Source organism: Parasteatoda tepidariorum, chromosome 3 (genome assembly GCF_043381705.1).
Source record: "Parasteatoda tepidariorum isolate YZ-2023 chromosome 3, CAS_Ptep_4.0, whole genome shotgun sequence".
In the NCBI taxonomy this organism is placed as follows: domain Eukaryota; kingdom Metazoa; phylum Arthropoda; class Arachnida; order Araneae; family Theridiidae; genus Parasteatoda; species Parasteatoda tepidariorum.
The window spans coordinates 54,200,834-54,227,673 of NC_092206.1; the positions used below are offsets into that span (position 1 = coordinate 54,200,834).

Sequence of the window (26,840 nt, forward strand, 5' to 3'; positions counted from 1 at the left end):
TTTGAGAAAATCAAGAAACATGCTTACTAACCGCTTTACAAATTTGCTTCTATTGCATGGATCTCGCCTTCTAGTTCTCGATTTTCGAAGATTCTTCGCCTTCTAGTTCTCGATTTCGATTCTTGTCTGACAGTTGGAGGATAAGCCACAACAACACAAATTTGCTTAAGCATTTTTTGATAAATTTAGGGGGGGGGGAAATTATGTAACAAATAAAATACCTGCAATGTATTTTCATGAGTGGAAGTAAGCACTAGTAAACTCGGAAAATTTTGAGTTTTAAAAAAATCATGCCACGTTCAGATTTAATTCTTATTACATAGGATGGTTTGTAACTGCAATGTGTTTTGCAAACAGCTGCTTATTATTACTACATTTTCCAAAATTAGTTCCTTCATTCCCAAAACATTTTCTTCCGCTAAACTTATTATAGTATTTATAACTGGACTATAAACTGGATTTCATGTATGATGGTTGTATATAAATATAGTAGATATAACTGCTTTCCCTTAACAATTTTAAATTATGAAGAATTATTCATTTTAATTTGTTTAATTTTACAGTAAAAAATAAAAAAAGGAATTTTGATGTTTAATAATGCACTGATTGTAACGCTTTTTTTTTAATTATAAGAAATATTAAGAAACGTTATTAAATATTAAACATTTCTTAATGGTTAAGTACATTCATCTTTTTTTCCCCTCGTGGTAAAGGTAACTCGAACAAACCCTGTAACATTTAAATCATTGTAATTCTTAACAAGAAAACTGTTCGTGTTTATAAGCCGGGTTTTATCAAAGAAGAGTTAGTTGTCTAGCAATTGAGGTCGAGGTGAATCCCCGTAACAATGACGCACAGTTGGACTTGATTTTATTTCTTTTATTTAACTCTTAAATTCATAACAGGAAAATTAAAATATAGAGCTTAACTTACTATGAAATAGATTTAAATCTATGTCTAGCTAGTGAAGTACCTAATTCGGGTTTTGAAAAATAAAAAATATCCTACATTTGCCAACCACTTCACAAAAAAGATTGTTGCACTAGGAAATTGACGCTTACCAGTAATTGTAATGAATTTCTAAAGGCCATTTTAATTGAAAACTGGATAGGTAAAGTTTCTAAAAGACATTTTTCGGGAATTTTTTTTCTTTTTGGTGTAGATCTTAATTAAGAACATACAATCATTTTGCCAAGTCATTAAATTTCGGATAAAGGTGGCATCTTTTAGTATTTTTGACGCAGAATTAAATTTTAACTGCATTTCGGTAATTAACAGTCTATGACAACCTTAGGAAAAGAAGGAAACTAGAATCCATTACAACGTTTTTTTTTAATAAAAGACAGCTTAACATACATACGTACATAACATACAAATAGTAGCAGGCTGATCCAGGATTTTGTACAGTACTTCGAATTGCACAGCCCACTTTGACAAAGGGATGTCACATAAATATCTTTTCATTTTTTTTTNAAAATTAAAAAAACAGAATTATATAAAGGAGAGAATAAACTTGTGATAATTAACATTATCACATACACTTTCTTTTTTTTACACACCCATTTCATAAGGAACTCCCTTACTTGCTGCAATCTGATTGGGGAAACATTATAAAATGTATTTTAGAAGAGGTCAACGACAATAATATGCACTTAAGTTGGCTTAAAGTAGGAATAACATTTATTTCTCTCTCTAACAGTTGAGAACAAATATATAGTTTTATATATACATATACAAAGCACTTTAAATCAATATTCTTCACTAATGTAAACCATACAATATTTAAATTAGTAGTGCACTATGAATGGTATTGCAATCACACGTAAAAGAATAATATAAGCGGGGAATTTTAAGACTAGAAAACCATCAGACTGCACCACTAAATAAATACACTGGTAGTTCAAACTTTTTTTAAAAATTAAATTAGAAGTCATTGAAGTATCAACATTTGCATAGTATCATTATAACTGTAAATAACTATTATGGAAAATATATATAGTTAATTTATGGAATTGCAGTTTCCACAAGTGGTTTTTTAGTTACATTTTTTTTAAAATTATTATAGTTTTAACTTTTTTAATTATTATTTTTTTCATTTTTTTAAAATTATGAATTATTGTATCTTTGGATAGTCAAACAGAAAAAGATCAAACCAAATAAGAATGATCAGATTCTGTTGGATCTTCAATAAGAATAAGATTTTTTATTATCTATTTTTACATTTCACTTGGTTCAGCCCTTAGTATAAATGTTAAAGACCTTTGGAGAATTTTTATTTCGAATGAGAATAAATTATGTTAGGGCATTATCCTGCAGTTGTGTTAGGGCAAGAATCAATGAAATTTTTCGGTTTATGAAAATATTTTGTGCATGTAACAATGCATAAATTAGCCATTTAAAATTTGAAAATTTTTTCAGGCTCCAGAATTGTTAAGTGAATATTTTAAACTCCAATCGAAAAAAATGTTAAGGCGGAGAAGAATGATGAAATAACAAATATTTCATTTGCAAAATTTAAAAAAAAAAAATATTTACATAATTTGAAACATAATTGGTAGAAACTACAGGGCATCAATAATTCACAAAAACCATTTTAAAAAATTTTGAAATATCAAATATGTATTTTTGAGAGAATGATTATATTTCCTTTTCAGAAATTTTTTTATTGTAATAAAAATTATTTGGAATTTACTGCATCAATTCAGCGGTTAATCAATAGATTTTTGTCTCTAAAAATATTTTTTTTTAATAAATTAATGCACACATATTAACTTAATATGGGATTTTTGCCTCAAAAAGAGCCATTAAATTTAGCCAATAATTGCCCCGGAGTTTCCTAGTAGAGTATACAATCTATTTGTGTTAAAGGATGCCAACCTGTAGAGATGATTTTCTTTAATAACGTATGTTTTCTATGTTAAGAAGAAATTTTCCTTTACTAACACAGATAAAATACGAAATGGCACATTTAATTTACCTTCCAGAGAGTACACATTTTTTAATCCTATAAAATAAGTTCAATATATATCTCTGTTTAGAGACTATCGAACAGGTTAATAAAAAATAAAAAGAAATTCAGATCAATTGCTAAATAAACAAATATATGTATTAAAAAAAAATGCTTGATTGTAAGTTAGAACGGAAAAAATAAGACTTTATCTCTAAGTTGTAAAAATTTTGTCCTTCTATAAATGGCTTAGCAGGAACTTATTTTCTGAGGGGGATGAAATTAAACTACTCAGTCAGAATAGTTATCTAAATTTCACACGTGAGAAAAAAAATGTTCTTAACTTGGACTAAAAACCGTCAAAAATATTAATTATTTTTTTCATATTTTTAGCCTTAATGAGTTTAAATCGATAGTAATTCACGATCCTTTAATGGTCTGAAATATAAAGGGGGCTTAGAGATTTCTGATCTTTAAGGGGGGGGGGACATATAAGCACCGTTCTCCCCGGCAACGAGGTCTATGGTTCCGTATTTATAACAACACTCTGTAAAAAATACGACTAATCCATAAAAGTTGGCATCCTTGAGATATAGTATTTTTTTCTAATTACATATTTACTAAATATAAAATTTATATTTTTGAACGAAAGAAATTATAAATAACATAACTTTTTATTCTTCTTTCAGTGCAGTATTTTTCTCTGCATAAGAAGGGAGAGTTAAAAGAAATACTGAATTCACGGAATCAGTTCATAAAATATCCATCACATATATACGGCGAACTAGTAGTTACCTTTTTCTCTCTCTCTCTCATCACAATCTTTTCATTTATTTCTTTATCACAATGAAAGCTTTAAATAGTTTTCTCTGTTTAAAAAAAAAGTATTCGTTATCGTACGGAAATAGTTTCGATGCCGAGCACTTTTCGTATGCTGTTGTCGAGTTTCACTAAGTCAGTCACACTTCCGTTGTCAAACATTCTGCTCATGTTCGGACGGGTAGCTGGATCCATTTTGCCTGTCAGCAGAGGACTGCAGGTGGCACTGGCTTCGAATTCGTGACGTGGGAGCGAAAGAATTTCAATATGTCCATACAGACGAAGGAATTCTTCCTTAGTGGTCGAAAGTTTACGCAGGACATCATCAAGGCGGAGATAATTACATTGCCTGAAAGAGAATAATTTTTATTTTTAAATTAACTATACTAATCTAGCTTACAATTTAATTGAAAATTATAATTTCTACGTATTTAAAGTCGTCTCAGTATGCATACACGTAACAATTAATTGTAGTATATCAATTATTTTTCTACAAAATTCTAAAATACTAAATAAAATAGTTATAAGCCTTACAAAATCCCTACCAGAAATAATAATTAAAAAAAATGAATCTAGGCATAGTTAATGAGTATTTACAACATAGAATTTAACAGATTGTTTTCTATTTATGTGCAGTACAAAATATGAGGATATGATCCTTTCTTTTCGTTATTTCTTTCTTTTTGTAATTATCGTAAAGAAATACTATAATTCATCATAACTAATTCAGAAAAACTAGATAACAAAAATATAAAAAAAAGTTTTAAAAAAATTCATTATCCAAATTTGTTCATTAAATTCCAAACATAATTTGGTGAATATTTGTTATTTTTAATTGTTTATTATTTTTACAAGTTTCTATTTTATTTCTTTCTTTCTTTTTTTTTTTTAAACTTAGTGATTTAACTCAGTAACTCAAAAATATGTATGATAAATAAAGTAAAATAAACAACCTTATTAACTTCACATTTAAATAAATTGCTTTATTAAAGAGAAATTTTCATCCTCTAATTAAAACTAAAAACCGTTAAATGTGTAAGTAAAAACCCAGAAGCATTTTCGCAATACGCATAAATGTAGAAAAAAACAAACAAAAGAATAAACTACATTAAAGGTTTGAAAGAGAGTCTTGAATGGAACTTACGCCTTATTATTTGAAGCAGGGAAGAGAAGTCTAAATGTTGGTAGGTGGGGTGAGTCACTCACTTCAAACAGGAAATCGTTGTCGCCTTCACCCTCACCCTCAGAATCGGACGGAACACCATTGAAGATATCATAGCCGCAATCTTCTGGATCTACCAAAAAGAAAAAAACAAAGCGTCTCATTATACCGCGACTCTGTTTCAACGAATAAAAAAAATCAACATAGTTTGCACAAGGTTTTAATAATAAGGCAAAAATAACCTTTAACGGTATCAATATATCAGTATCAACTCGTTAAAAATTAAATCATTATGTTTTATTACTATTGACTGATTTTATTTCATAACCGTCGTTGAACAGCCGACCCAATTGTATGGGTTTACGACTATTAATGCCCAACTAATGTTTTTACTAAAAGCGGGTTCCTATTTCAAATATTTATTCTGTACCTCTCAATTAATATTCACATTTATAATTTGTCTGTTCGCTGGTAGACAAAACGAGGATTATAAAAACAAGAAGAGTTCTAGTTGAACAATCAAGACTGATCAAACACCTGCATCAAGGAAAAGCAACGGTGTAATTTCACACTTGGAATTCAACTTGCAAATTTCTCCTTCAGTTATTAATTAAAAGATTCTATACATTTTTTTCATCATTATTATTACATACTGAACTAGGCTGGGTTAAGAATTTAATTTTATTTTGTAACCGGAGTTGAACAGCTGATCCAGTTCTGAGTTTACGACTATCAATATTTAACTCTGTAGCCTTGTAATTTTGATCCCCAACCCAGAAAACAAGGGAGATCCTGGACCAAGTATTGGGACAAAGGAGGACTTTTTGATGGAACTAATTTGCGCTAAATGGAGAGGGAAACCACGAAAACCTGCCATGGTAGCCTGACGGCAAGAGGACTCAAACCCATGATCCGTCTAAAACTGAGAATAATTTACTTCAGCACTGTGGTCTATGCAAGACGGATGCGGAAATCGTATCGACCAGCCTTCACTTGGATTCGAACCCGGTTCACCTCATTGGAAGGTGAACGCTCTATGAACTCTATCTCTGAGCCATCACGGCTGGTAGGAGTTTTATTGAAGCGCTTATTTTATATTACAGCAATGAAATTTAGTACTCACCAAGGCATTTAGCAGAACCCCAGAATCTCCAAGGCAAGTGAGGCCTGATATCCAATTCGCCGCTGATGTCAGCAAAAAATCCTGAAAGCAGACATCAATCTTTGTGAGGCGAATTAACCATTGTTTAAAATCGGTCACTCAAAAAATGACATGGAATGTCTGATGGTAGTTATTCAGAAGTAAAAATAGATTACCTTGCAAGAACTCAGCCATCATTGCAGATCGAGCCAGTTTCATTGGTTCCAGACCAGAATAAGTGGCAATTGTAGGATCGGCACCATACGATAGCAACAATCTCACTATTTCAACATGATCATTCTCAACAGCATCATGTAAAGGCCTGCAATTAAAATTATTATAACAATTAGGAATGATATTCAGATTACTTTTTGAAATTTCTATTGTTGACAGAGGCATGCAAAGACAACAGCCTCCCTCTGAAGGACCGACTAAGGATATTAAAATTTTAAATCTTTAATATACTGTTATTTTAATCAATAAAAATCTTCAACTGATAAACGATTGACACATTAAAAAAAAAAAATTTTTTTTGTTGAAGTATAGTATTTGATTTTCAAATAAATTTAATGCTAGAGTTTTAGGAAATTAAAATACTAAAGGAAAGATCACACATAAAATTTAAGTGTTCAAACTGTAGAAAAATAAATTAGGAATATTTTGTTGGAAATGATTTCTTTTTTTCAATAAAATAAATTCTGTTTATATACATAAAAAATTAATTTAATATAAGGGTTTAGAGTTTAACAAGCATATATCTTTTACAAGTAATTTAAAAATAAAATATCAGAATTGGGTACTTGCACTTCAAGCGAAATGGAGTGTTAAAGTTGAGCTAAGTTTCACTGAATAAGTTAGAATATTAATTAACGTGAAGTTAATTAAATATAGCGCCGTATCGCACATAGAATTTATTAAAATATAATTCTTTCTCGTCTATTTCTTTTACTTAACTTTTTTATTATTTGTTTATTATTTACACTTATCATTTGTTTATGTATTTTACTGTAACGGTGATGTATTTTTGTTTTGTGTACCTGGCAACTCCGATGCCTAGTTAGTTAGTTTATGTTCTATATGGCTTCTTGCCTGTCTTTGTATTTGCTTTTAATTGAGACACTTAAAATAGTAAGTTTTAAGGAGGACTTAACTGTTCTATTCAAGTAACTTAGTTAATTATTGCTTTTAATTTAATACACTTATATATAGACAAAGTTTTACTATTGAGCGGCGAAAGTGGTTTGGCTTACCTAATGCCACCAGCAGCACTTGCATTTACATCTGCACCATATTGTAAAAGAGCTCTTGCAATATCCAAATGCCCTCTGGAGCAACATTCATGGAGTGGAGTATAACCTGCATTATCACGGGCATTTACACTAACACATTTTGTCTGCAAGCAATAAGCAACTGCTTCCTGTAATAACGGAATAAATAAAAATGGAAATTAAAACTAAAACTTATCTTAATTGTATATAAACATGCATTAACCGGATCTGATTTTGAATAAATCATACTATTATTAATAATTTTTGAATTCATTGACATTTAAAATGTTTATGTTTGTTTAAACTTTCAGAAATTTTTTAAACGAAGATAGCTTACCGGATAGCCTAATCTTGCTGCTCGATGCAAAGGAGTTTCACCCAAAGCTTTGTTAACCATTAAACGCTTCATTTCAGCAGGGATAGGAATAGAGCAATTGGAATCTTTTGACTAAAAAATTAAAGGAAAGAAAATTAGGATGAGCTTGAATTATAAAAATTAGTTTTAAAAAAAAATTATATTAAAGTTTAAATAAAAATTAAAAACAAGTTATGTTTCTTTTTTAAAAAATGGCAGGCAACTCCTATTCTTTTAAGAACTCCATAAAGGGGGAAAAACGCTATGCTACAAAAGAACAACTTTAAGGAATATAATCTTGGATGATTCTTTTGAGGGATTAAAAAAGAATTGAAACAAATCTTAAAAATAAAACCACGATAAGTAATCACCAAATAAAAAATAACTCATCTGCCTTAGTAACAATAAAAGCTGGAAAGCTCATTTTTAATAACAATTGCAAATGAAAATTTCGAAAACGTAGATATTTTTCGTCAAAAGTATCGTCTGCTAGAAAATAAATAGAAGTTCAAAGACTAAGTAAAAATCGTTTGCTTTACAATAAACCACTGGCATATGGGAGAAATAAAGACAACTCAACTTGTTACTCAAATGGAATTAAAAAATGTATTAATTTTATAATTTCTACCAAGTTTATTATTTTTTTAAAAAAAAGACTTATTAAGTAATATTTAAAAACTTTTTCATGCTAACTTATACATTATTTGACTTTAGAATACTGTTAGAAGCCGGATAGATAATTATAAACGATGGAGAAGCCGGTAACTAATTCACATCTGACTTATGCATCTCATAAAATTCAACAGTTCATTACATAGAGATGGAATTGTTTTGAAGTTAAAAATGTTTGAACTTAAACCTAGAGTAAAGTAAGTTTTTTTCTAAACCTTTATTATATTTATTATAGAAGTTTCATTGTTAAAACTCGCAAAAAAGTATTAATAAATAACTTCTAAGAGTTTTATTTAATAGGTAATTTTTATATTCATTTTCCCTATTAAAAAAAGGGTAAGTTTTTATAGTTCTAAAATTTTGCAAACATTTTAAACTATTTAAGTAAAGTTGTATAGTTTTTTTTATAGGTAATAACCTATTTCTATTTTGTAATTTTCTTTACATTTTTGAAAAAAGCAAGCCTAACTTGAAATTTAGATACATATTCTTGAAATAATTAAGTTTCTCATGAATATTAATCTGAAAACTAAATTACATTTGTGCTATCATCTTATAAATGATGCTTTCACTTTAAGTCAAGTAATTAAGAATTTTCACTTGTTAAGATAACAATGGTAATTCAAAACTGGCTTACCATTTTTTGAAGGATATTAGCTCTTAATTATTTAAAAATTTTCAATTTACATTACACCTGATTATTCTAGATTTTCCCATTTACATTGCACTTAATAATTTAAAATGTTCTAATTTTCATTGCATGCAATTATTTATAATGTTTCCATTTACATTGTACCTAATGATTTTTAGATTTTTTTTCTTCCCATTTACAATGTACCTGATTATTTTAAAATTGCACTTAATAGTTTAAATTCTTCCATTTAAATTGCACGTAATTAAAATTCTTATTTAGATTTTTCCATTTACATTGCACTTATTTTAGAACTTTCTATAAAAAGCACACTTGCCTTAGTCTGTATTTCATCTTCAGTCAATATCTTTCCCTTCTCTTCCTTCACTTTGGCACGTCGAATTTTATACACCACTTTACCATTCTTTTTCTTTCGCTGCAATCTCAGGACACCGCCAATGCTCTTTCTTTTGATTGCGTACCATTTGTGAATGTAGCGTCTGTGGGCCCATCGCAGAGTCAGTTGAGACAATAACTTTCGAGCATACCTCACTGCAAGTTGTTTCTCAATCATTTCTCTATCAGGTGCAACATTTCCGGTCATTAAAGGCCTCCTCTGCTGGTATATTCTGGCCAAAAGTTTCCTCCTCAGCTTCCTTCGGGCCCGGATTGCACTCAATCGATCGGTTATCGGCTGTTCGACGATTTGATTTACATGTTGCAAATTGCGATTTGGAAGAAAGGCTGCTACTTTTGGGGCCCAAGGATGTTCGATAGGTTTTGACGGTGACTTTGCTTGCACTGAAAAAAGATAGGAAAAAAAGGGTTATTTTGAGCAATTACAACCACATTTGCAAAATTTCAAAATAATAAATCAATAAAAATTATAATGATTTTTTTTTGTCTATATTGTGCTTTTAGCAGAAAAAACATTTATTACATTTACAGAAATAATTAAATTAGTAAAAGTTAATATATAAGACATTGTTGATAAACATGAAATATATTAACTTTTGATCGCATTTAACTAAAAAATTTAGCAACTATAAACTTGTAATTCTTGCGGGTAGCAACCGTAATTCATTTTCCTTAGAAATGCCGAAAATGTTGCTCAGTAAAATTGGTTATTAGTCTGTTAAAAAGAACGAAACATGTTCACTTACCTAAAGCTGGTGTTTTAGAAATATCACAAGGAGCTGGCACATTCATGTGCTTAGACAACATTCCACGCCAGGGACTTTTATCCTCTGTTTTAATCTGAAAAGAAATAAAATCTTGTTAGTAAAAATAAAACTATTCAAACGTACTTCAAGATAGTGTTTTGATAACTTGTTTAACATATTATTATGAAGAAAATGTATATAATAATCAATTAGAGAACTGATTAAGTATGCCAAAATTAAAATTCGCTAGATATATTTTCATGGCTCGAATTATATTCTGCATTATAATTAAATCAAACCATTCCAATGCTTACGTTGTGAACTCGAGTCGATAATAAATACAAATTGCAGTTGGTTGTAGAACTCTCGAAGTATAAAGGTGCATGAATTATAACTATGGTTAAAAACATAATCAACTTTTTACCCTTAGAATTTATTTTTCAGCGGAAACTATCCGTGTTATATTACAATTGTTTCTATTATGGCATACTAATATTTGACAGTACGCCTTCAATACAGTTACGCCAATATGTGTACGCCTAGGTTATATTAATTCAATTGTTAATATTTTAGTTTGAGGGTATTATGAATTTTTATTCTTGAAAGAATTATTTTTAAGTTAATAAGATTCAAAGTAAAGGTATAAAATTTATGAATCTTATTCATAATTCTATAACTCCAAGCACATAACATGAAATCAATCATATTTCTTAAAAGACTTACCTGACCACTGAAATTAAGAGGAGGATCAGGAATAAAGGTGTAAGGGCATTCTGGTGCTTCGTTCGCTTCATTGGCATACAAAGCAGGCTAGAAGAGAAGAAAAAAACATTAGTACATTGATTTATAATATGCAACACATTTTATTCCCTATAGAATACCTATTAATATTAAGCGTGTATTATTTGAAGAGATCAGTGCAAGCTTATGTTATGTGGTGAGTTGGAAAATATCCTTTTTAAAATACACTGAAACCTCAGTTTCTAAGTGTGCTATGTCTTTAAAATTATAAAACTTAAAATATAGTTTAAAATATTTCATTAAACCTAAAAAATTGAAGAAAAAAAAAATGTTCAATAATGCTCTTCATGTCTGAAGTCCCGGGTAAGCTCGAATCTTGTCGGCTTGTCATGTGATAGCTATTTCAAACAACGATTTGACATAAAAAGACTAGTATGAGGTATTTTATGTAACATATAGTACTAACTTCCTTTGGGGACTAATTAATCTACCATCACGAACTCATCGCTTCGCAGTCCCATATTGATCGCGCTACATTCAACAGCACTGTCTTAAATGCTTTGTTCTCCATTATTGATTAATCTTACACAATAGATTAAGAAAAAAAAGTATGCATTTTCATTGCGAATCGACAGAGGACGTTTAAATCGTGTTTAGAAATCTACAAAACTTTAAAAAAAAGAAGAAAAAAATTCTTTATCTCTCCATATTTCAATAATTTACAACGAGAACAGGTAACATGAGAGTCAGAATTAAAATTTAGAATCAGTAACAACACACAAGACCAGAAAACTTAAATTTTCAGTTAGTAACCGGTAGACTCTAAAAACTTTTTCTCGAACGAAATGAGTCAGTGACCGATATCAAAAGGTCCTTTTCATTTAAAAGCCACTTTTTGCAAACTTATTTGTTCTTGTTGTTGTTTGAATTAAATTATATATATATACTTTAAAAAAAATCATGTTAGAAATAATTTACGGTCATAAAAAGTTAATTCAACAATAAAAATAGTATAAATATGTGACAAAATTTAGTTAAGCACACTGAATTTAGTTAGGCATACAGAAATTGAAAATATTTGTGGCGGTGAATTACATTCAGTGTTTACATGACAACTGCGAAATATGCGAATTGTTTAAGAATTTTCCTTTCACGTGAATTTTTCCATCACAAATCGATTATGCTTTTTTTAGAGTCTTTCTAAATTGATGTACTTTCATATCATTTAATGATTCTCTAAAAAAAAAAGGACCGTTTATTTATTTAATTATAGTCGCCACCTATTTTTTGTTCACTCGCCACATGGCGAGTAGTTATTTTCAGGTCTGCAACACACCATTGCATTTCTTCATAAGTTCCATTGATATACACATTATAGACTTTAATTTTATTATTTCATTTGCACATCTATTTGCAATTAGAAACATGTATGTAAATCTGCAGTGGGTCGCAGGACCAGGGAAAAAAACAACATTTTCCTTCGTTCAATGGATATTTCATTGAAAAAGAAAGTTGGTAAATTTTTGCTGCAGTACACAAAATCAAACAATATGCATTTTGTCTCGGATTTCCATTCCTTTAAAATGTCATTTTATTTTCTCAGCTATTTCTACCCGTATAGCACAGACCTAATTTGTGCTTTAAAAAAAAAAAAGAAAGAAAAAAAGTGAGAGAGAAGCGTCCGTTAAAAGATTCTGCCGAAGTATTCGGAAACAATTACGTGTAGCGCGGCTTTACCTCTGTGGAAAACCTCGCTCTCGTTATGTGCGTTTTGAGTTCTTTCTTATTTCTTTTCCCTTTTTTTTTAAAGATATTCTTTTTTATCTCTAGTCGTCATTTATTATTTATTTTATCGCTTCACTTTTATCTAGCGCTGCAAGTCCGCCGCTTTTTGAAACGCCCAAGAACGAATTTGCCGTCATTTATAAGGGACCACCTACGAATTAAAATAGACATTGTACCACAGGAATTAAGAACCTATTTAATCTTATTTCAGGCCATGATAACGAAGCACTAGTTTGAAAGATTCATTCATTTATCCCATGCTTATTATTCAAAAATTCATATCTAATCTCGATTTATTTAGTTTCATATTTTAGTCCGGAAATACTGAATATTCTGGAAACATTTAAAATTTTAAAAACTGCCAATATGATAGTTGACCATTACGTCGGTTGAACTATCATAGTAAAATGAGGAAATGTGAAGGAAAAAAAAACGTAGAATGAAAGCCATATATAGGGTCGAGATTGCGATTAACGAGATTGCGATACAATTGAAATAAAAATTTCCTAGGTTAGCACTTCGAAAGGGTTAAAAATGAAATTAAAACCCATCATATACCGTGAGTTGCACAAAAATCATTTTTATTACGTTCTATACACATTTACAAGTCAAATCTAAATAATTGTTATAGACAGAGCAGGCAAAATAGAACGAGCCTGGAAAATATAGATATAAGATTTATGTTCCAATTCAGTTTTATTTTGTCCACACTGTACATGCAATGTACGTTGACTATCTATATTAGTACAGTACTTAAATTAATAGATATTTAATGATAATAATCAGGGCCCACGTTAAGCATTCGCCACCTCGCCAAATGTGATAAAGTCGTAAATTTAGCGAATAAAATTGAGTTTTGGCAAATGATTTTTTCCACTGGAAAGAAAAATATATATTTAATTCGATCTCAAAATTACGTCAAAATGAATTCTTCTAAACAAATCAGTATTCGACTACAGTAATTTTTGGATGATGAGCCGCATAACCAATTAAAACTAGGTCCAAATAATATAAGCCTGAAATAAACTACCGTAAAATAGTTTTCTATGAAGGAAAAAAAAAACGAATCATAAAAATTGTTAAGATTTGCATTAGGCGAAGACTTTCGCAAATTGGCGAATACTTTTTAAAATTTGGCTGATTTACTGGCTAATAATTTGAAATCCTTAGCTCAGGTCCTGATAATAGTTAGTGGTTCTTACAAGGACACGGAGTTGAACATTGGTAGTCGTAAACTCAGAATAGGGTCGGCTGTTCAACGACGGTTATAAAATAAAATAGTTAGTGGTTAACTATTAAATCATATAAAGCCCGAATATGAGTACGTGAAGCTTGGTAAATTATATTTGTAAAAAGACCATTTATTCATTTTATACTTTTCGACAAAAAAATATTTAACATAAAAAAAAATAGAAGGAAGACTAAATGTTAAGGAATTCCACGGATTTAGAAAACAAATAAAATACGACCTATAAATTACACTTTCCTACTCTACGACATTCTCCCTATGAAGGAAAACGGAAAAAAGATCCGATGCGTAGTTGCGAGAGGAGGTGTGTGAGGGGGAGTAGCGGGAAGTGAAGTGGCACGTCGTGTGGGTGACGAGGGCGAAGGAGAGAAGGGGGAGAGACCTCTCCAGACACCGATGCCTGCAGTCGCGAGTGGGGGGATGAAGAGGGGGGTGAACCGAACGAAAGATCGATCACTATAGTCCATTCCACCTTAAGTTGGCACTGGAGAGAAAGGTAGGAAATGTAATACTCCGCCTTTGAAAAGTAGTTCTTCGCTATTTTGGAATTAATTGCAGTTTAAATGCGCGTACAAATATAAATAAATGTTGCATAGTAAGAAAAGTATGTCTTGAAACATTCATTAGAAGTTTTTCATGTTTAAATGTATTTAACTTATAAATACCTTCTCAGTAAAGCGAATGTACANATTCAGTAAGTCTGTGTTGGAATGTTCCAAGATTTCTTCTCTCTTTATTTTTTAAGCCCAAATGAAATTACGAGTTTTCGAAGTGCAGGAAAAAGGAGTTAATAGTTATGAAAATGTCCCATTTTTATATTATATTTAATAAAAGTAACTATAAAAGAAGATCCAAACTATTTAGGTTCGCCTTGATTAAATGATCCGTTATATTTGCTGTTTAAATATGTTACTCTTTTTAAAAAATGTTTTATAACAGAACGTTCTTTTGAAACGTATTGTGTTATTTAAACTTGTTGAAGTTATTAATTTTTATAAAAGAAACATAACATAAATTAAAACCATGGAACATTTGACATGAAGAAAACAATATCTGCTTTGTTAAAAGCAGAGACAATCGTTTTCCATCAATTTATTTATTTTTAAACCAATTCTTTTATTTATTTATTTTTAATCAATTTATTTATTTTTATTATATTTTATACTTATAAAGTATAATAATGTTTGTAGTTAAAGATATTTTCAGTCTAATTACAATTTATAACTCATTTGCATTTACTTTTAATTAATTTAAGAAACAGTAATTTTAGAAAAATGTTCCAGTTTATGAATGAACATTTTTTGCAAACATATTTTATTCAAATATTAAAAATTCCCCTTCAGTTTAATTAACCCTAGATTTAAAAGAACAGAACAATGCGTCATCAAAACATCTGGGAAATAATAAAGTACTTATTATATTGGAATAGGTATAATATAAACAGTTACTTTTTTTTAAAAAAAAAAAGTTATTAAAAAATCGCAGACGATGCGCCTTTACTGACAAGCCCAATTCGCCACATTCGTATATGTATTGCTCAAAAATCACGATTATCCATTGTTGGAACGAAGGCTCCTAAGTCGTTAATTATTGATAATCGTGACCAAATAAATGCACTGCACGGACGCATTTAAGGGAAGCAAGGCACTTCCGACACGTTTACCTTCCTAATGCCCATCCTAAGGATTTACGTTTAAGGATTTGCCTAAGAGCACAATAATCGCCGGATTCACGTCCGGAATTGGTACGTCGCACGGAAGATAACAAGCAATTAACACTCAGTTTAGGCGTCCAAACAACAGCTTGGAAATGCTACGGCTGATTTAATACTTAATGCGCAACGAATTCAGAGATATGGAAGAAGACTGGCAGCAGAATTTTAAAGCACTTTTAAAAGATAATTAGAATTATAAGTTTTTATTTTTAATAATAAAAAAATAATACCAAGTAAACGAAGCCTGCAACCACTGAATGATATCCAGTGAACTTGATAAGTTAATTTTATGAAACTCAATTACTTGTTTGTGTATTTTGCATTCCAATATCAATCCAAGGCGATAAGAAATGTCACGCAATCTTAAATTAATTTAAAATACAATTTTTAGAAAAGTTATAAGCATCTGAAATTTTTATTACATTTATTTTGACTTCACTGTTTAGAGTGAAAAAGATATGAATGCTGTAATGATAATTGAGAAGAATCATCATTTAGGCATTCATGTTCTTAAGTGTGTCAAATATCATCAGTTACTATATTTCTTTTCCTTTCTGTGCTAAGTTTACTGAATATAGCTAGTTCGATTTGCTTTACATATCCACGTGTATGCGACTGATTTGTATGTCACCAGTTTCTATCAATAAGCAAAAATAAATAAATTTGTTATGAAATATAATTAATGAGTATATTAATGAGTAATTATGAGTAGCTAGAAAAGGTTTAATTACAGTGACATGAAATTCGGAGTTCCGTTGTTGTACGAACTTTATTTTCGTATGTGAAAAATGCTTTTAGACCAGATGTGAACACGCTGTTATATTTACCTATGTATACTTTTTCCACAATATGTAATGATTACAATTATTTAGAATATATATTTTCTTACTTAAAAAACCCAAACAAACAGGTATTGAAGAAAAAAAACATGGTCAACTATACCATGTAAGGGTAAATCTGGTTTGCAGCCTATATGGCATAGGTGAAATAGTATGCTACCGTTGGTATATCAGAAAAAGAGTATCTTTTGATGGCCTATCATTCGGCTATTATCCAGTTATTTATTATTTACATAAAAAATACCAAATAGTTTTAACAATAAGTTTTTCCAAAATTCTAGCATTAAACATTTAGTTTGAATAGTGAGAGAAAGACATTTTTAATAATGCTTACTCAAGTATTGAGTGAAATACGCCAACTATCAATCTAAGTTTACAGTGGTTAGATAGAATAAACAACAAGAGTGTTTCTGATAAAAACAAGTTCATTTATTTTTTTTAATTATGCAATAATTATTTTTTTAATGAATGCATGGTACATTATAAATTTTTGGAGCATGTTTGTTTCTTAAAATATCTTTTTACGAGATTTTATAAATTGCGGTTCCTTTTGACATTATCTTAAGTGCTGTCATGTGAGAGGGTAAAGAAAAAAAAAGAGAGAGTTGGCGATAGACACATTCAGATTGAGATGCGCCGATAATTTTCTTTCACCAAAAACAAAAAAAGTAGATAATCAGCAATTTGCCGCATCCGGATTTTACACAGTCAAAACAATTTTCAACTTAGTTTTATAATTTTTTTTCTTTCAAATCACAATGGGTAAGCTTCACGCAAAGCGTTAACAAAAGGATAATGAAGCATATTCAAGGAAAAAAGTCTCAAGTTGTTTGAATAGAAGAAATTTTATTTTCATTTTCTAAAAAAAATAGATGATATTAATGACGAACTAATGCAGTGCCATATTTTAAGTCTGAGAATTCTTTCATAAAAAAATGTAAGACAATAAATAAAGAGTTCTCGAAAATATTTTTACAAGAATGAATTCATAACTGGCTGATATGAAAATTTTAAGGTTGTGAATTTTATACTAAAAGAGCAAGCAAAGAGCTCCAAAAATATTTATGATATAAAATCATAACCGGTATTCTTTCACAGCAATTCAAACTAAAAGATTCTTAATGTCATAAAAACCTTATAAATGGATACTTCGCAAAAAGACATGCTACATGAAAAATAATTTTTTTAATGTGCTATTTATCTAAGAAAAGACTAAACATGTTTTCACTGGATCGTAAGGCATTTTATTTCTAATAATTCCCTTAATCATTTTTTAAGCACCCAATCGCTTTACTTAATCAACAACTGTTATTTATAAAGCAGATTGTTAGGCAACGTATGCACATTAGCTAACGATCTTTTCAGAAGTTAAGCTTGTTTCATTGTCCTATTCGACAAAATCCAATTAACAAAAAAATTCCAAAACGACATTTTATCTAATCGATCAAACATAAACCAACTTTTAAGATGTCTCACCGCCTGAACAAATACGCCTAATCAATGCTATGAAGTAAAAATCCTGAAATGAATGGGAAGACGTGCTACACACCTGTCTCGTCACCGTCGGGAATTCGAAAACAGCCGTTGCCTCTCTCTTTATCTGCTGTCAGAAAATCGAAAAGGCAGACACGCCCGTCGCAGGCTGCCCCCAAGTAAAATTATTACATTTTTATTTTATTCTTCTATCCCCCTCCGCGTGGAGGGGGGGGGAGGTTGTAAGTAGGTGATAGCTCTGGAAGAGAGAAAATATAAATCAGATTAGGGCTTGCATCCTTTAAATCCTCTCTGATCACGGCAAAGAAAGAATTTCTAGATTAACACTATTTCGTTTTCCGAGTGCTTCGTTTTCCTGTTCGCTGACTTCCAGATGCATTTTTCATTGGTGGCGCACATAAACCTCCCAATTAATCTGATTTTGACATCAAGCGGTGAATTTCCATAATCGCAACTGATTTTTCCGACTATTCGAAGCGATGATTTCAAAAGGCACACTTACGCGGCGGCGAGATTGGATTTTACGAATATCAAAGATAAGGAAAATAAAACTTTCATCATTCAGACTGAAATTCAACTAAAATGATTTATAACTGGAAAAGTATGGAATTAATATCAATGCATCAGATTGATATATAGCTTTAAAGAGCTATCTACCATGTTCATGAATTAAAGAAAGTTCATTTTGTGATTCGTAAAAATTTTATTAATTCTGGCATAAGGTTTGTAGCGCTTAATTATTATTTTATACTTTAAAGCCTTGAGAATTTATATCACATGCAGTTTAAATCTATGATATGGAAATTGAGAAAATTTTTAATCGATACACTTTTATTATCTTCGAATTCAAAATAAGAAGCATTAAAAAAAATCAGGTAATTGGGGTAAAAGACTCATAGCTGGTCATCCAAAAATAATTATTTGATACTGAAAACTTAAAACATACAATAAAGTATACATTCTTTTGAGTTTCAGCATTATTCAATACTTTGTTTTAGTTAATGATCTCAAATACTAATGATAAATATTTTTGAAAATTATAAAATTTACTAATATTTGATATATTTATCAATAATAGAACTACATAATTTATTATCCCTCTCAATAATTTGATATTAAGGATTTAATTAATAATTATCAATTAAATGATTTTTATCATTTCACACGAAGATTTCTAGTTTATATGTACCCGTGAATTAATTTATTCTTATTGTATTGCAATATTATGACAAATTTCAAGTAGCATAGCTCTTGGGAAAAAATAATGGATAATACAGACTGGCATGTAAAACTGAAAAGAAATGATACAGTATTCCTAGATTCTCTTGACTGACATTCGAATTAATGAATGTGAAAATATTATCCGATTAACATGCCTGTGCATGACTAAAACAGTTTCCAGCATTGATTTTTGATTAGTTAACCTTCTTAAGAAAATGAATGTAGAGAAAAAGGGGGAAAACATATAAGAAAATACAGTAGGTTGTTAGCACGAGTCTTCGTAATGTTGCTTAAATTAATAATTCAAAATTTAGGCTTCTTTATAAAAATAAAGAAATAAACAGAAGAAGATATTAATGTTTGCAGCCAGAAAACCATTTGACCCAAAACAATGAAATTTGGTTATCCTGGGATATAAAATAGATAATGTCAATTTTTTATTACAATTTTAACAATTTACGTAAAGGAGTGCAAATTAAAATTAAGGAGTAAAAAAAAGCCTCTTACCTGAAAGGAATATCTGGGCACAGGCATATTGAATTCAGGCGACAAAATTCGTTTTTTACTAGCTCCATTTTCTTCATTGTTCAGCACAGGACTTGGCCTCTTTTTGTGTTTAGAAGAGGAACAATTTAAGGACTCCGTTTTAACTTCAGATTTAAAATTTGTGATCACAGTTGTTGGACAAGGTATAGTGGTATGTCCTTCTCCAGTCGTTTTAGGCAAATTGTCCAAGCCATTGTTCGTTAAATTCATTTGACGATTCAGGTGTGGATAACGATAATCAATACCAAACAGGGGTAAGTTTGTGGAAGAAGTAATCACATTACCAATAGGTTCTTGAAGTGTAGCAGGTGGTAAAGATGTTAAGGGTTCAGTTCCAGGGGCGGATCTAATGAGCAGAGATTGAAGAACATTTGCAGTATCAGCATACTCAGTCTCCCGTTTGACATTCACATGAGAGTTAAGTTGCTTAATTTTATTTGGTCTTTGTATGTTGGCAACAGAAGCGGAGGAGGTGGTTGTAACTGAACTTGTAGTAACGGGTTGAGGATGAGGTGCGATAGTTACATTGGGATTGGCGTGAGGTATCCAATCGTTGTGATTTTGCAAATTCATTTGATGCTGAGCGGGACGATAATGACTAGAAAACTGAGTGGCATTTGGTGAAACATGTGACGTTGGTAAATGAGGAATTGGCTTGGAAGGTATTGGCTTTGGAAAAGCAATGGGAACTTCGCCATTGACAAAGCCTATAGGAACACCATTATATTTTGAAGATGGCTGGGGTTTCTTGGGTGATTTAACGGAAGTTTTGTTAATCGAAGATTCGATGGGTTTGTTTTCAGATTGATGCTTATAGGAAGGCATTGTCATGGGTATATTAGGATAAAGGGAGGACGGTACTCTCATTGATGCTGGAATCTCTTGTGATATGTAGGGGGATTTGATTATACTTGATGTTGATAAATCAGTTCCATTCGAAACTGCTATCAGAGGTGGTGGGCCTTGAGGACTACTAACTGAAGAAGGAATGTCAGGAGATTGATCTGTCGTTGCACTTAGGTCAGAAGGTCTCACAGCTTCAAGAAGTGGTGGCATTTTTGTCACCGGAATCGATCCACCTTCGCATCGAGTGGGGACAATTGGTGTAATCGATGTGACTGTGGTAAGCGAGTCATTTCCATTCACAGCTGGATTGCATGTAGTAAATTTGGGAACTGCTGAAAAAGATGTTTTATGCACGTTAAAGTTGAGTTCAGCCGGATCTCTTTGATAATACCGGCTGGTATAATCTTCATTTAGAAACACAGAAATTTTCTCATTACTTTTTTTTGAATTCTCGGTTTTAATAGGTTGTGAGTTTATTTTCGGAGCGTCGCATTTTGATACTGGATAAGAATTAGAATTGTTATTTTGATTATCTTTCAGAATATCTTTTATACTACCAGACGATCTATGCTCTTTGGAAGAATGTAAAGATGTATCTCTGTTTTCTTTCTTTTTTGGAACAGAAAAAGCAGTTTTACCTCCATTCGATACAGATGGTAGTCCGGCATTCCAAATGGATGGAGCACGTAGAGCTGAATTATGTTTATCTCGAGATGAGCTAACTGTTGTGGGTTCAGTAGATGTTTGAGTTGTACAAAGGCTGGAAACGGACAATCTTAACTCACTGCAAGTAGAAACGGCGGTGGTTGTAGCGGCAGTCGTTGTTGCAGTAGGTCGATGAAGAAAGTTAAGTCCAGTTTGTGGGAAATCACAAACTTTGCCTGTTGCTGCAGATGTCGGGTCTTTGGTTGCGCAACCCATTGGACTCCTGGCGCAAAGAGCAGATTGAGATGGACAACAAGCACATGGAACTGGCGTTTGCCCCAAACCACTTAATGCACCAGAAGCACAACATGCATTGCTGCACTTTCCTGTAGCTTGATGCTGCTGTAAGTGTTGTTCCCTGAGCCGCTGTAATTGCTCTGCATACCTAGCGGCTTCTAATTGCGATGCTCCTGCAACACCGTTTAAAAAACTTTTTTCTGCTGCTGTTGTACTGACGGGATGGCGAAGCGAGGTGAATGCGCCTTTGTCTTCCGTAAATAAAGAAAACGCAGGAAGCACCATAGGTGTTGGTAGAGCTGGTGTGTATAGTCCTCTTGTCGCAGCGAGAGCAGCAGCAGCTTCTCTCTGAGTAAGCCCATTTCTTAAATGTAATGGAAGTGCCGCTGGATCCATATAGGCGGCCGCAGCAGCTGCCACGGCGGCTTGCTGTTGAGCTACAGCGGAATTACGAGCAGCGTAAAAAGCCTGCTGTTGTTGTTCCAGACGCTCACGCTGTTGAAGAAAACTGCTCATCAGCTGATGCCCAGCTAGCGACGTAGGAACAGCAACTCCCGTTGTTCTGTCAAAACAAAATGGTGGTGCAAGACCTGGTATAACAGCACCCGCTTCCGCACCATAACCTAAACGATAAAGCGAAGGGTCTAATAGTTGCCTACCCATCGCAGATAAGGAATGGGAAGCAGCAAGGCTTGCGAGTTTCCTGTGTTCCAACATTAGTAAATCGTCAGCATCAGCTCCTCCAGCGGTTGCTTCAGATGACGGTCGAATGGTTTTGACAGATAGGTCAAGAGGGTTTTCTCGACCCACAGGTACTTCCAATGAATTGGCCCGAGGATCAAAAGGCCTTACTGGGGTAAATAAAGGTGGGTAGTACATCTCAGTGTGAAGGGGAGGGTATCTTCATTCACGCATTTCGTCATTGAAACGGTATCTGAAAAAGACAAAACAAAAACAATTTAATATAATTACAATACATCGATATATATTTGAAGACAATTTTTAATCAATAATAAAGGAATTTCCTAGTCAAGTATCAAAAAAACTCGCTTTGTGAATAACTTATGAAGAAAAATTAATCCGTATATGAATAGATCGGAGATTATAACCGCGGAGAGTTGCCTTAATTAAATGAACGACAATTGAACTCTAATTTAAGATTTGTCCGCTTCTATGAACTTGTACAGGCTTTTTAGCGAGATAGTGAAAAGCAGCAAATCATAAAAATTTATAAACAAAAAAATGGTGACAAATTTCTAATTATCTGTATTAACTTTCATCCATCAGTTCAACTTAACACAGTCATAAATGGAAATATTGATCTTCGTTCATCATTCATGCCTAAAATATTTCTTAAGGTATAAATATTTTGCTTCCTTTCACTGCGAAATTATTTACTTACTTTAGAAAAATGAGGAAAGTTTGTCAAAATGTTTTCGTTCTTTCAAGAAATTCTGAAACACGCAAAAAAGGACTCAAAATTGCATTATATAAATATGTCCACGTCCTTGTAGAACGGCTATTCCACGTTGTGTTATAAACTTACATAAATTTAATGACTTTAAGTTTATTATGTAAGCTGTTCATTATGTTTTTTTTTTTTTTTTTTNTTTTTTTTTTTTTTTTTTTTTTTTTTTTTTTTTTTTTTTTTTTTTTTTTTTTTTTTGCAAATTACGGTTTTTGTTTCAAAATGTTAATTTACAGAATAAAATTAATTGTCATTTAAAAAAATGGTTATAATTTTGGCCAGTGAAAGTTACCTATTTTTGAAAATGTCGACAGAACATTTGTAATTATTAGGTCTAATTCTCATTAGGTATAATTCTCATGAGGAGGTATAATTCTCATGAGCTCATCATTATTTATGTGGACTCTATAAATAATATTTGTCAACACGGTAGACAAAGCTGAGAACAGTTTACGAACCACCTCAGACATTGCAAGGATCCAAAGTCCATTAAAAAGAGCACTCTCTATTCATCCAGCTATTTTGGTCAACCTTAAATAAACGCTACAACAGTGAATGAAAATCAATTAAACATTTTAAGAAAACTATAGACTAATTTTCCGAATTATTTCGTTCCAATAAAAATGGTAAACTACTGAGCCGGTCATCTTAGGAACATTTCGTTTCAAAGAACTGTGCAAAAATAAAAAGACAAACTTGGATACAAATCTCACCGCAACCTTATTTTTTAGTGTTGAAATCATCGAACTTAACTACATACAGTAAAATAGAAACCACAAAAGTAAAAGTAAAAAGCACAACCGGACCTTAGAAATCACAAAGCTAAGATGTCTATTTAAATTCCTAACGGTCCATTTCAGCAAAAAAGATCATGTACGGAATAAGACGATTTTTATGTATGCTTTATGACAATTTAACTGCTTAGTTACTTTTCCTTGCATTTGTTACTGGAAATATCTACTTCTAGAAAATAATATCTATTTTTGAAAAAACAGTATTTTTTATTTATTTATTTTACATTTTTACTGCAACAGTATAATAATGTAAAATAGGAAAGTCTACTCCACAAGTCCAAAAGAAGAAGAAAAACCAGTTAATGGGCAATTAGCGATCTACAAGTGTACCTTACACTGCCTTTCCTAGATGATGATGTGAGGGGGGTTGGATGAAAGAAGACATACCCTGCACAAGGTGGAAAATGGAAGGCTGCAGAGCTTTATTATCTCACACCACACGTCCTTCGATTTCTCCCCACAGCCTAGAAATAGATTCGTTTCATCACATATCCGCGAGGAAGAAAGAAAAAAGGTGGAGAGAAGAAAAATAAAGAAGAAAAGAACAAATGAAGCTTCGGACGAAGTTGTCGGCTTCCTTTCCCTTTCTTTTTTGCATAATTTATAACCAGTCTGCGAAATAAAAATAAGAGACAACGCCTGGTTTATCCAAGTCTCTGATGAGAGAAGTGTTTTCTACATTTTTACGCGACGAGTTTTTTTTCCCCGCCTTCGCTTTCCTTTTGGCGATTTATTTTATTTATTTATCGCTATCTGGGCTTCGGCCCATCATGACAATCCAATTCCTTCACCTGACGGCCTCACGCATGGTCGGTGGAGTGGGTTCCTTCATAGCTTTGGTTTCACAATTGCATTTCTTTCTTTGTATTTTTTTTTTCCTTTTTGTTTTTTTCTGATTTACCAGAAAGCATTATGAAAGAGGTTAGTATTACCTAAAAAGTTCTAGTTTTTCTTAACTTTTTTTTTTCTTAAAAAAGCAATGTAGGAAATTAATATGCCGTACTTTTTGATTCGTACATTCTATAAGTTAAATATTAAAAAGGAAAAAAAAAATAATAAACATCGATATTCAGAGGTCTGTCTAGGTTTTTCCGAGAGGTACCTATTTTGTGAAAATTTAGATATAATTTGTGAAATTAAAAATTATATTAAAAAATCAACACAAAAATATGGATTTATCGTTTCCTACGGGATAAAAAAATAAAATTTTAAGAAACAGTATTTTGTACTACCGTTTTTCCTAAAGTTGAATTTGTGAAGGTACCGCTAAACGGTTAGTAAATTTGTCCTGGACAGACCCCAGATACTGTAATATGAATTAAGTTGGTAAATCTAATAAAGAAAATAGAAATTTATAGTTCAACTATCCAATTAATAAATTAAGTTGAGCCTCATTATAAGAATTTGCAGAATGACAAAAATTGCCTTTTCCCACGGCTTTTCATTTATAAGTGATTATAATTTCTTGAATGTGTGCAAAATGAAAGAAATAATTAAATAAAACCATAACTCCTCAATAATTTTTAATCTAATAATTGGATTTTACACATTTTATCTATCCATCTATACACACACATATATATACCCTAGCGACAATTTTACATTAGCCCCAGTGGGACTCAATATAGATCCTATATGAACATGCACCGAATGATTAATATTGGGATATCTAGATTTTTTGGTCCTATATTGGCCGAATAATGAATATAAAATATCACATGAATCTGACAATTTTATTTATGGCCGATACTGGTTGAAAAGCGGCTGCAAAATATCAGGTGAATATTGGTGTAATGAGGGCCCATGTCATTTTGCTGCGAATGTACATATTATGTTAAATTTCCTCGTTTAAACAGCATTTTACGTTGTAATCCACCGCTTAATTGTGCTAGGCTTAGATGCTAAAATATAATTTTTCTTTGCAAAAACAATTTTATCGCTTACTAAAGTGGAACTTCTGAATTTGATAATTGAAAGTAACAATATAAAACGTGGCAATTCATCCTTATTCAAAAATGTATTGAGCATATAAGAAACAAATTGTTCTGCGTACAAAATTTTTTAAACCATAAGCAGAAAAAACTAAAAAAATTCTTGGANTTAGTATAGCATGAAATTGAAAATAAAAGGGTCGGGACCTCATAAAAAAATCGAGTTATGGTAATATTCGAGTTATCGTACTTCGCGTTATAGCGAATTGACTGTATATATATTATAGGAGCCATGTCACCCCATTTGGCGCTGTTCCAAAGCGATAAAGGAAGGGAATATCCAATTGCGCACACAGCTACAGTGCAAGAAAATTCGAATCTACCGCCCTTCCGTGACTTTCAGTTAAAATGATTTTTATCAACGGCATGTGTGAAGAGATTCTGTATTTGAAGAAAAATTTCTTGTAAAATATTTTTATTATTAGATATAATTTCCTTTTTTTACTATATAGTCCGCATTATAGCTTATTAAAAAAAAAAATTTTTTTTTTAAATTTTTGCATACGACAGCTTATGTTTGTATTTTTTTCCTTCACAATCAATCATTTACGAGGTTTTTTTTTGTCAATTGAAATACATAATATGTATTAATACATAAATTCCGTGACTTTCAGTTGAATGATGTTTATAAACATAGAAAATTTTTCGCCTGGAAAGATACTGTTTCTGAAGAAAAATAAATTATTAATGACGTTTACAATTAAAGATGATGACAAAAAATAGGTAATTAATAAAATAATAATTAATCACGTTATAATTAAATGTCTAAATATAAACTAAATTTTTGAATTCTAGCATACGAAAAGTTTATAAAATAAATCTTGTACGCGCCTTCTAAGCTTACGTTTGTATATTTTTTTTTCAACGATCAATCATTTATGAGTTTTTCTTTGCCAGTCAAAATGTATAAAAACATAAGTGTATTATGTATGTATTAATACATAAATAAATAATAATTCAAAGATTTTAAAAACTAGTAACTAGATTGGGAGCGAATATGTTGCCCTTGATTCAAATATAGCGCTCTTAGTTTCCTATTTCCAAATACTTAA

The 26,840-nt window shown here is 31.2% G+C and overlaps 1 protein-coding gene across 1 annotated transcript in view; it reads right to left on the bottom strand.

Moving 5' to 3' along the window:
• Positions 1–1,313: 1,313 nt before the first annotated feature.
• Positions 1,314–26,840, bottom strand: part of LOC107437564 (uncharacterized) — a 39,872-nt gene continuing 14,345 nt past the window's right edge. Inside the window, exons 2-11 of the mRNA XM_016049623.3 lie at positions 19,709–22,469; positions 10,882–10,968; positions 10,159–10,252; positions 9,333–9,796; positions 7,675–7,785; positions 7,320–7,486; positions 6,246–6,391; positions 6,052–6,132; positions 4,911–5,061; positions 1,314–4,115 (exon numbers count right to left, since the gene is read on the bottom strand). Of these exons, the coding sequence (XP_015905109.1) occupies positions 3,839–4,115; positions 4,911–5,061; positions 6,052–6,132; positions 6,246–6,391; positions 7,320–7,486; positions 7,675–7,785; positions 9,333–9,796; positions 10,159–10,252; positions 10,882–10,968; positions 19,709–22,414 (4,284 nt within the window). The 5' untranslated portion in view covers positions 22,415–22,469 and the 3' untranslated portion in view covers positions 1,314–3,838. The remainder of the gene's footprint in view (positions 4,116–4,910; positions 5,062–6,051; positions 6,133–6,245; positions 6,392–7,319; positions 7,487–7,674; positions 7,786–9,332; positions 9,797–10,158; positions 10,253–10,881; positions 10,969–19,708; positions 22,470–26,840) is intronic.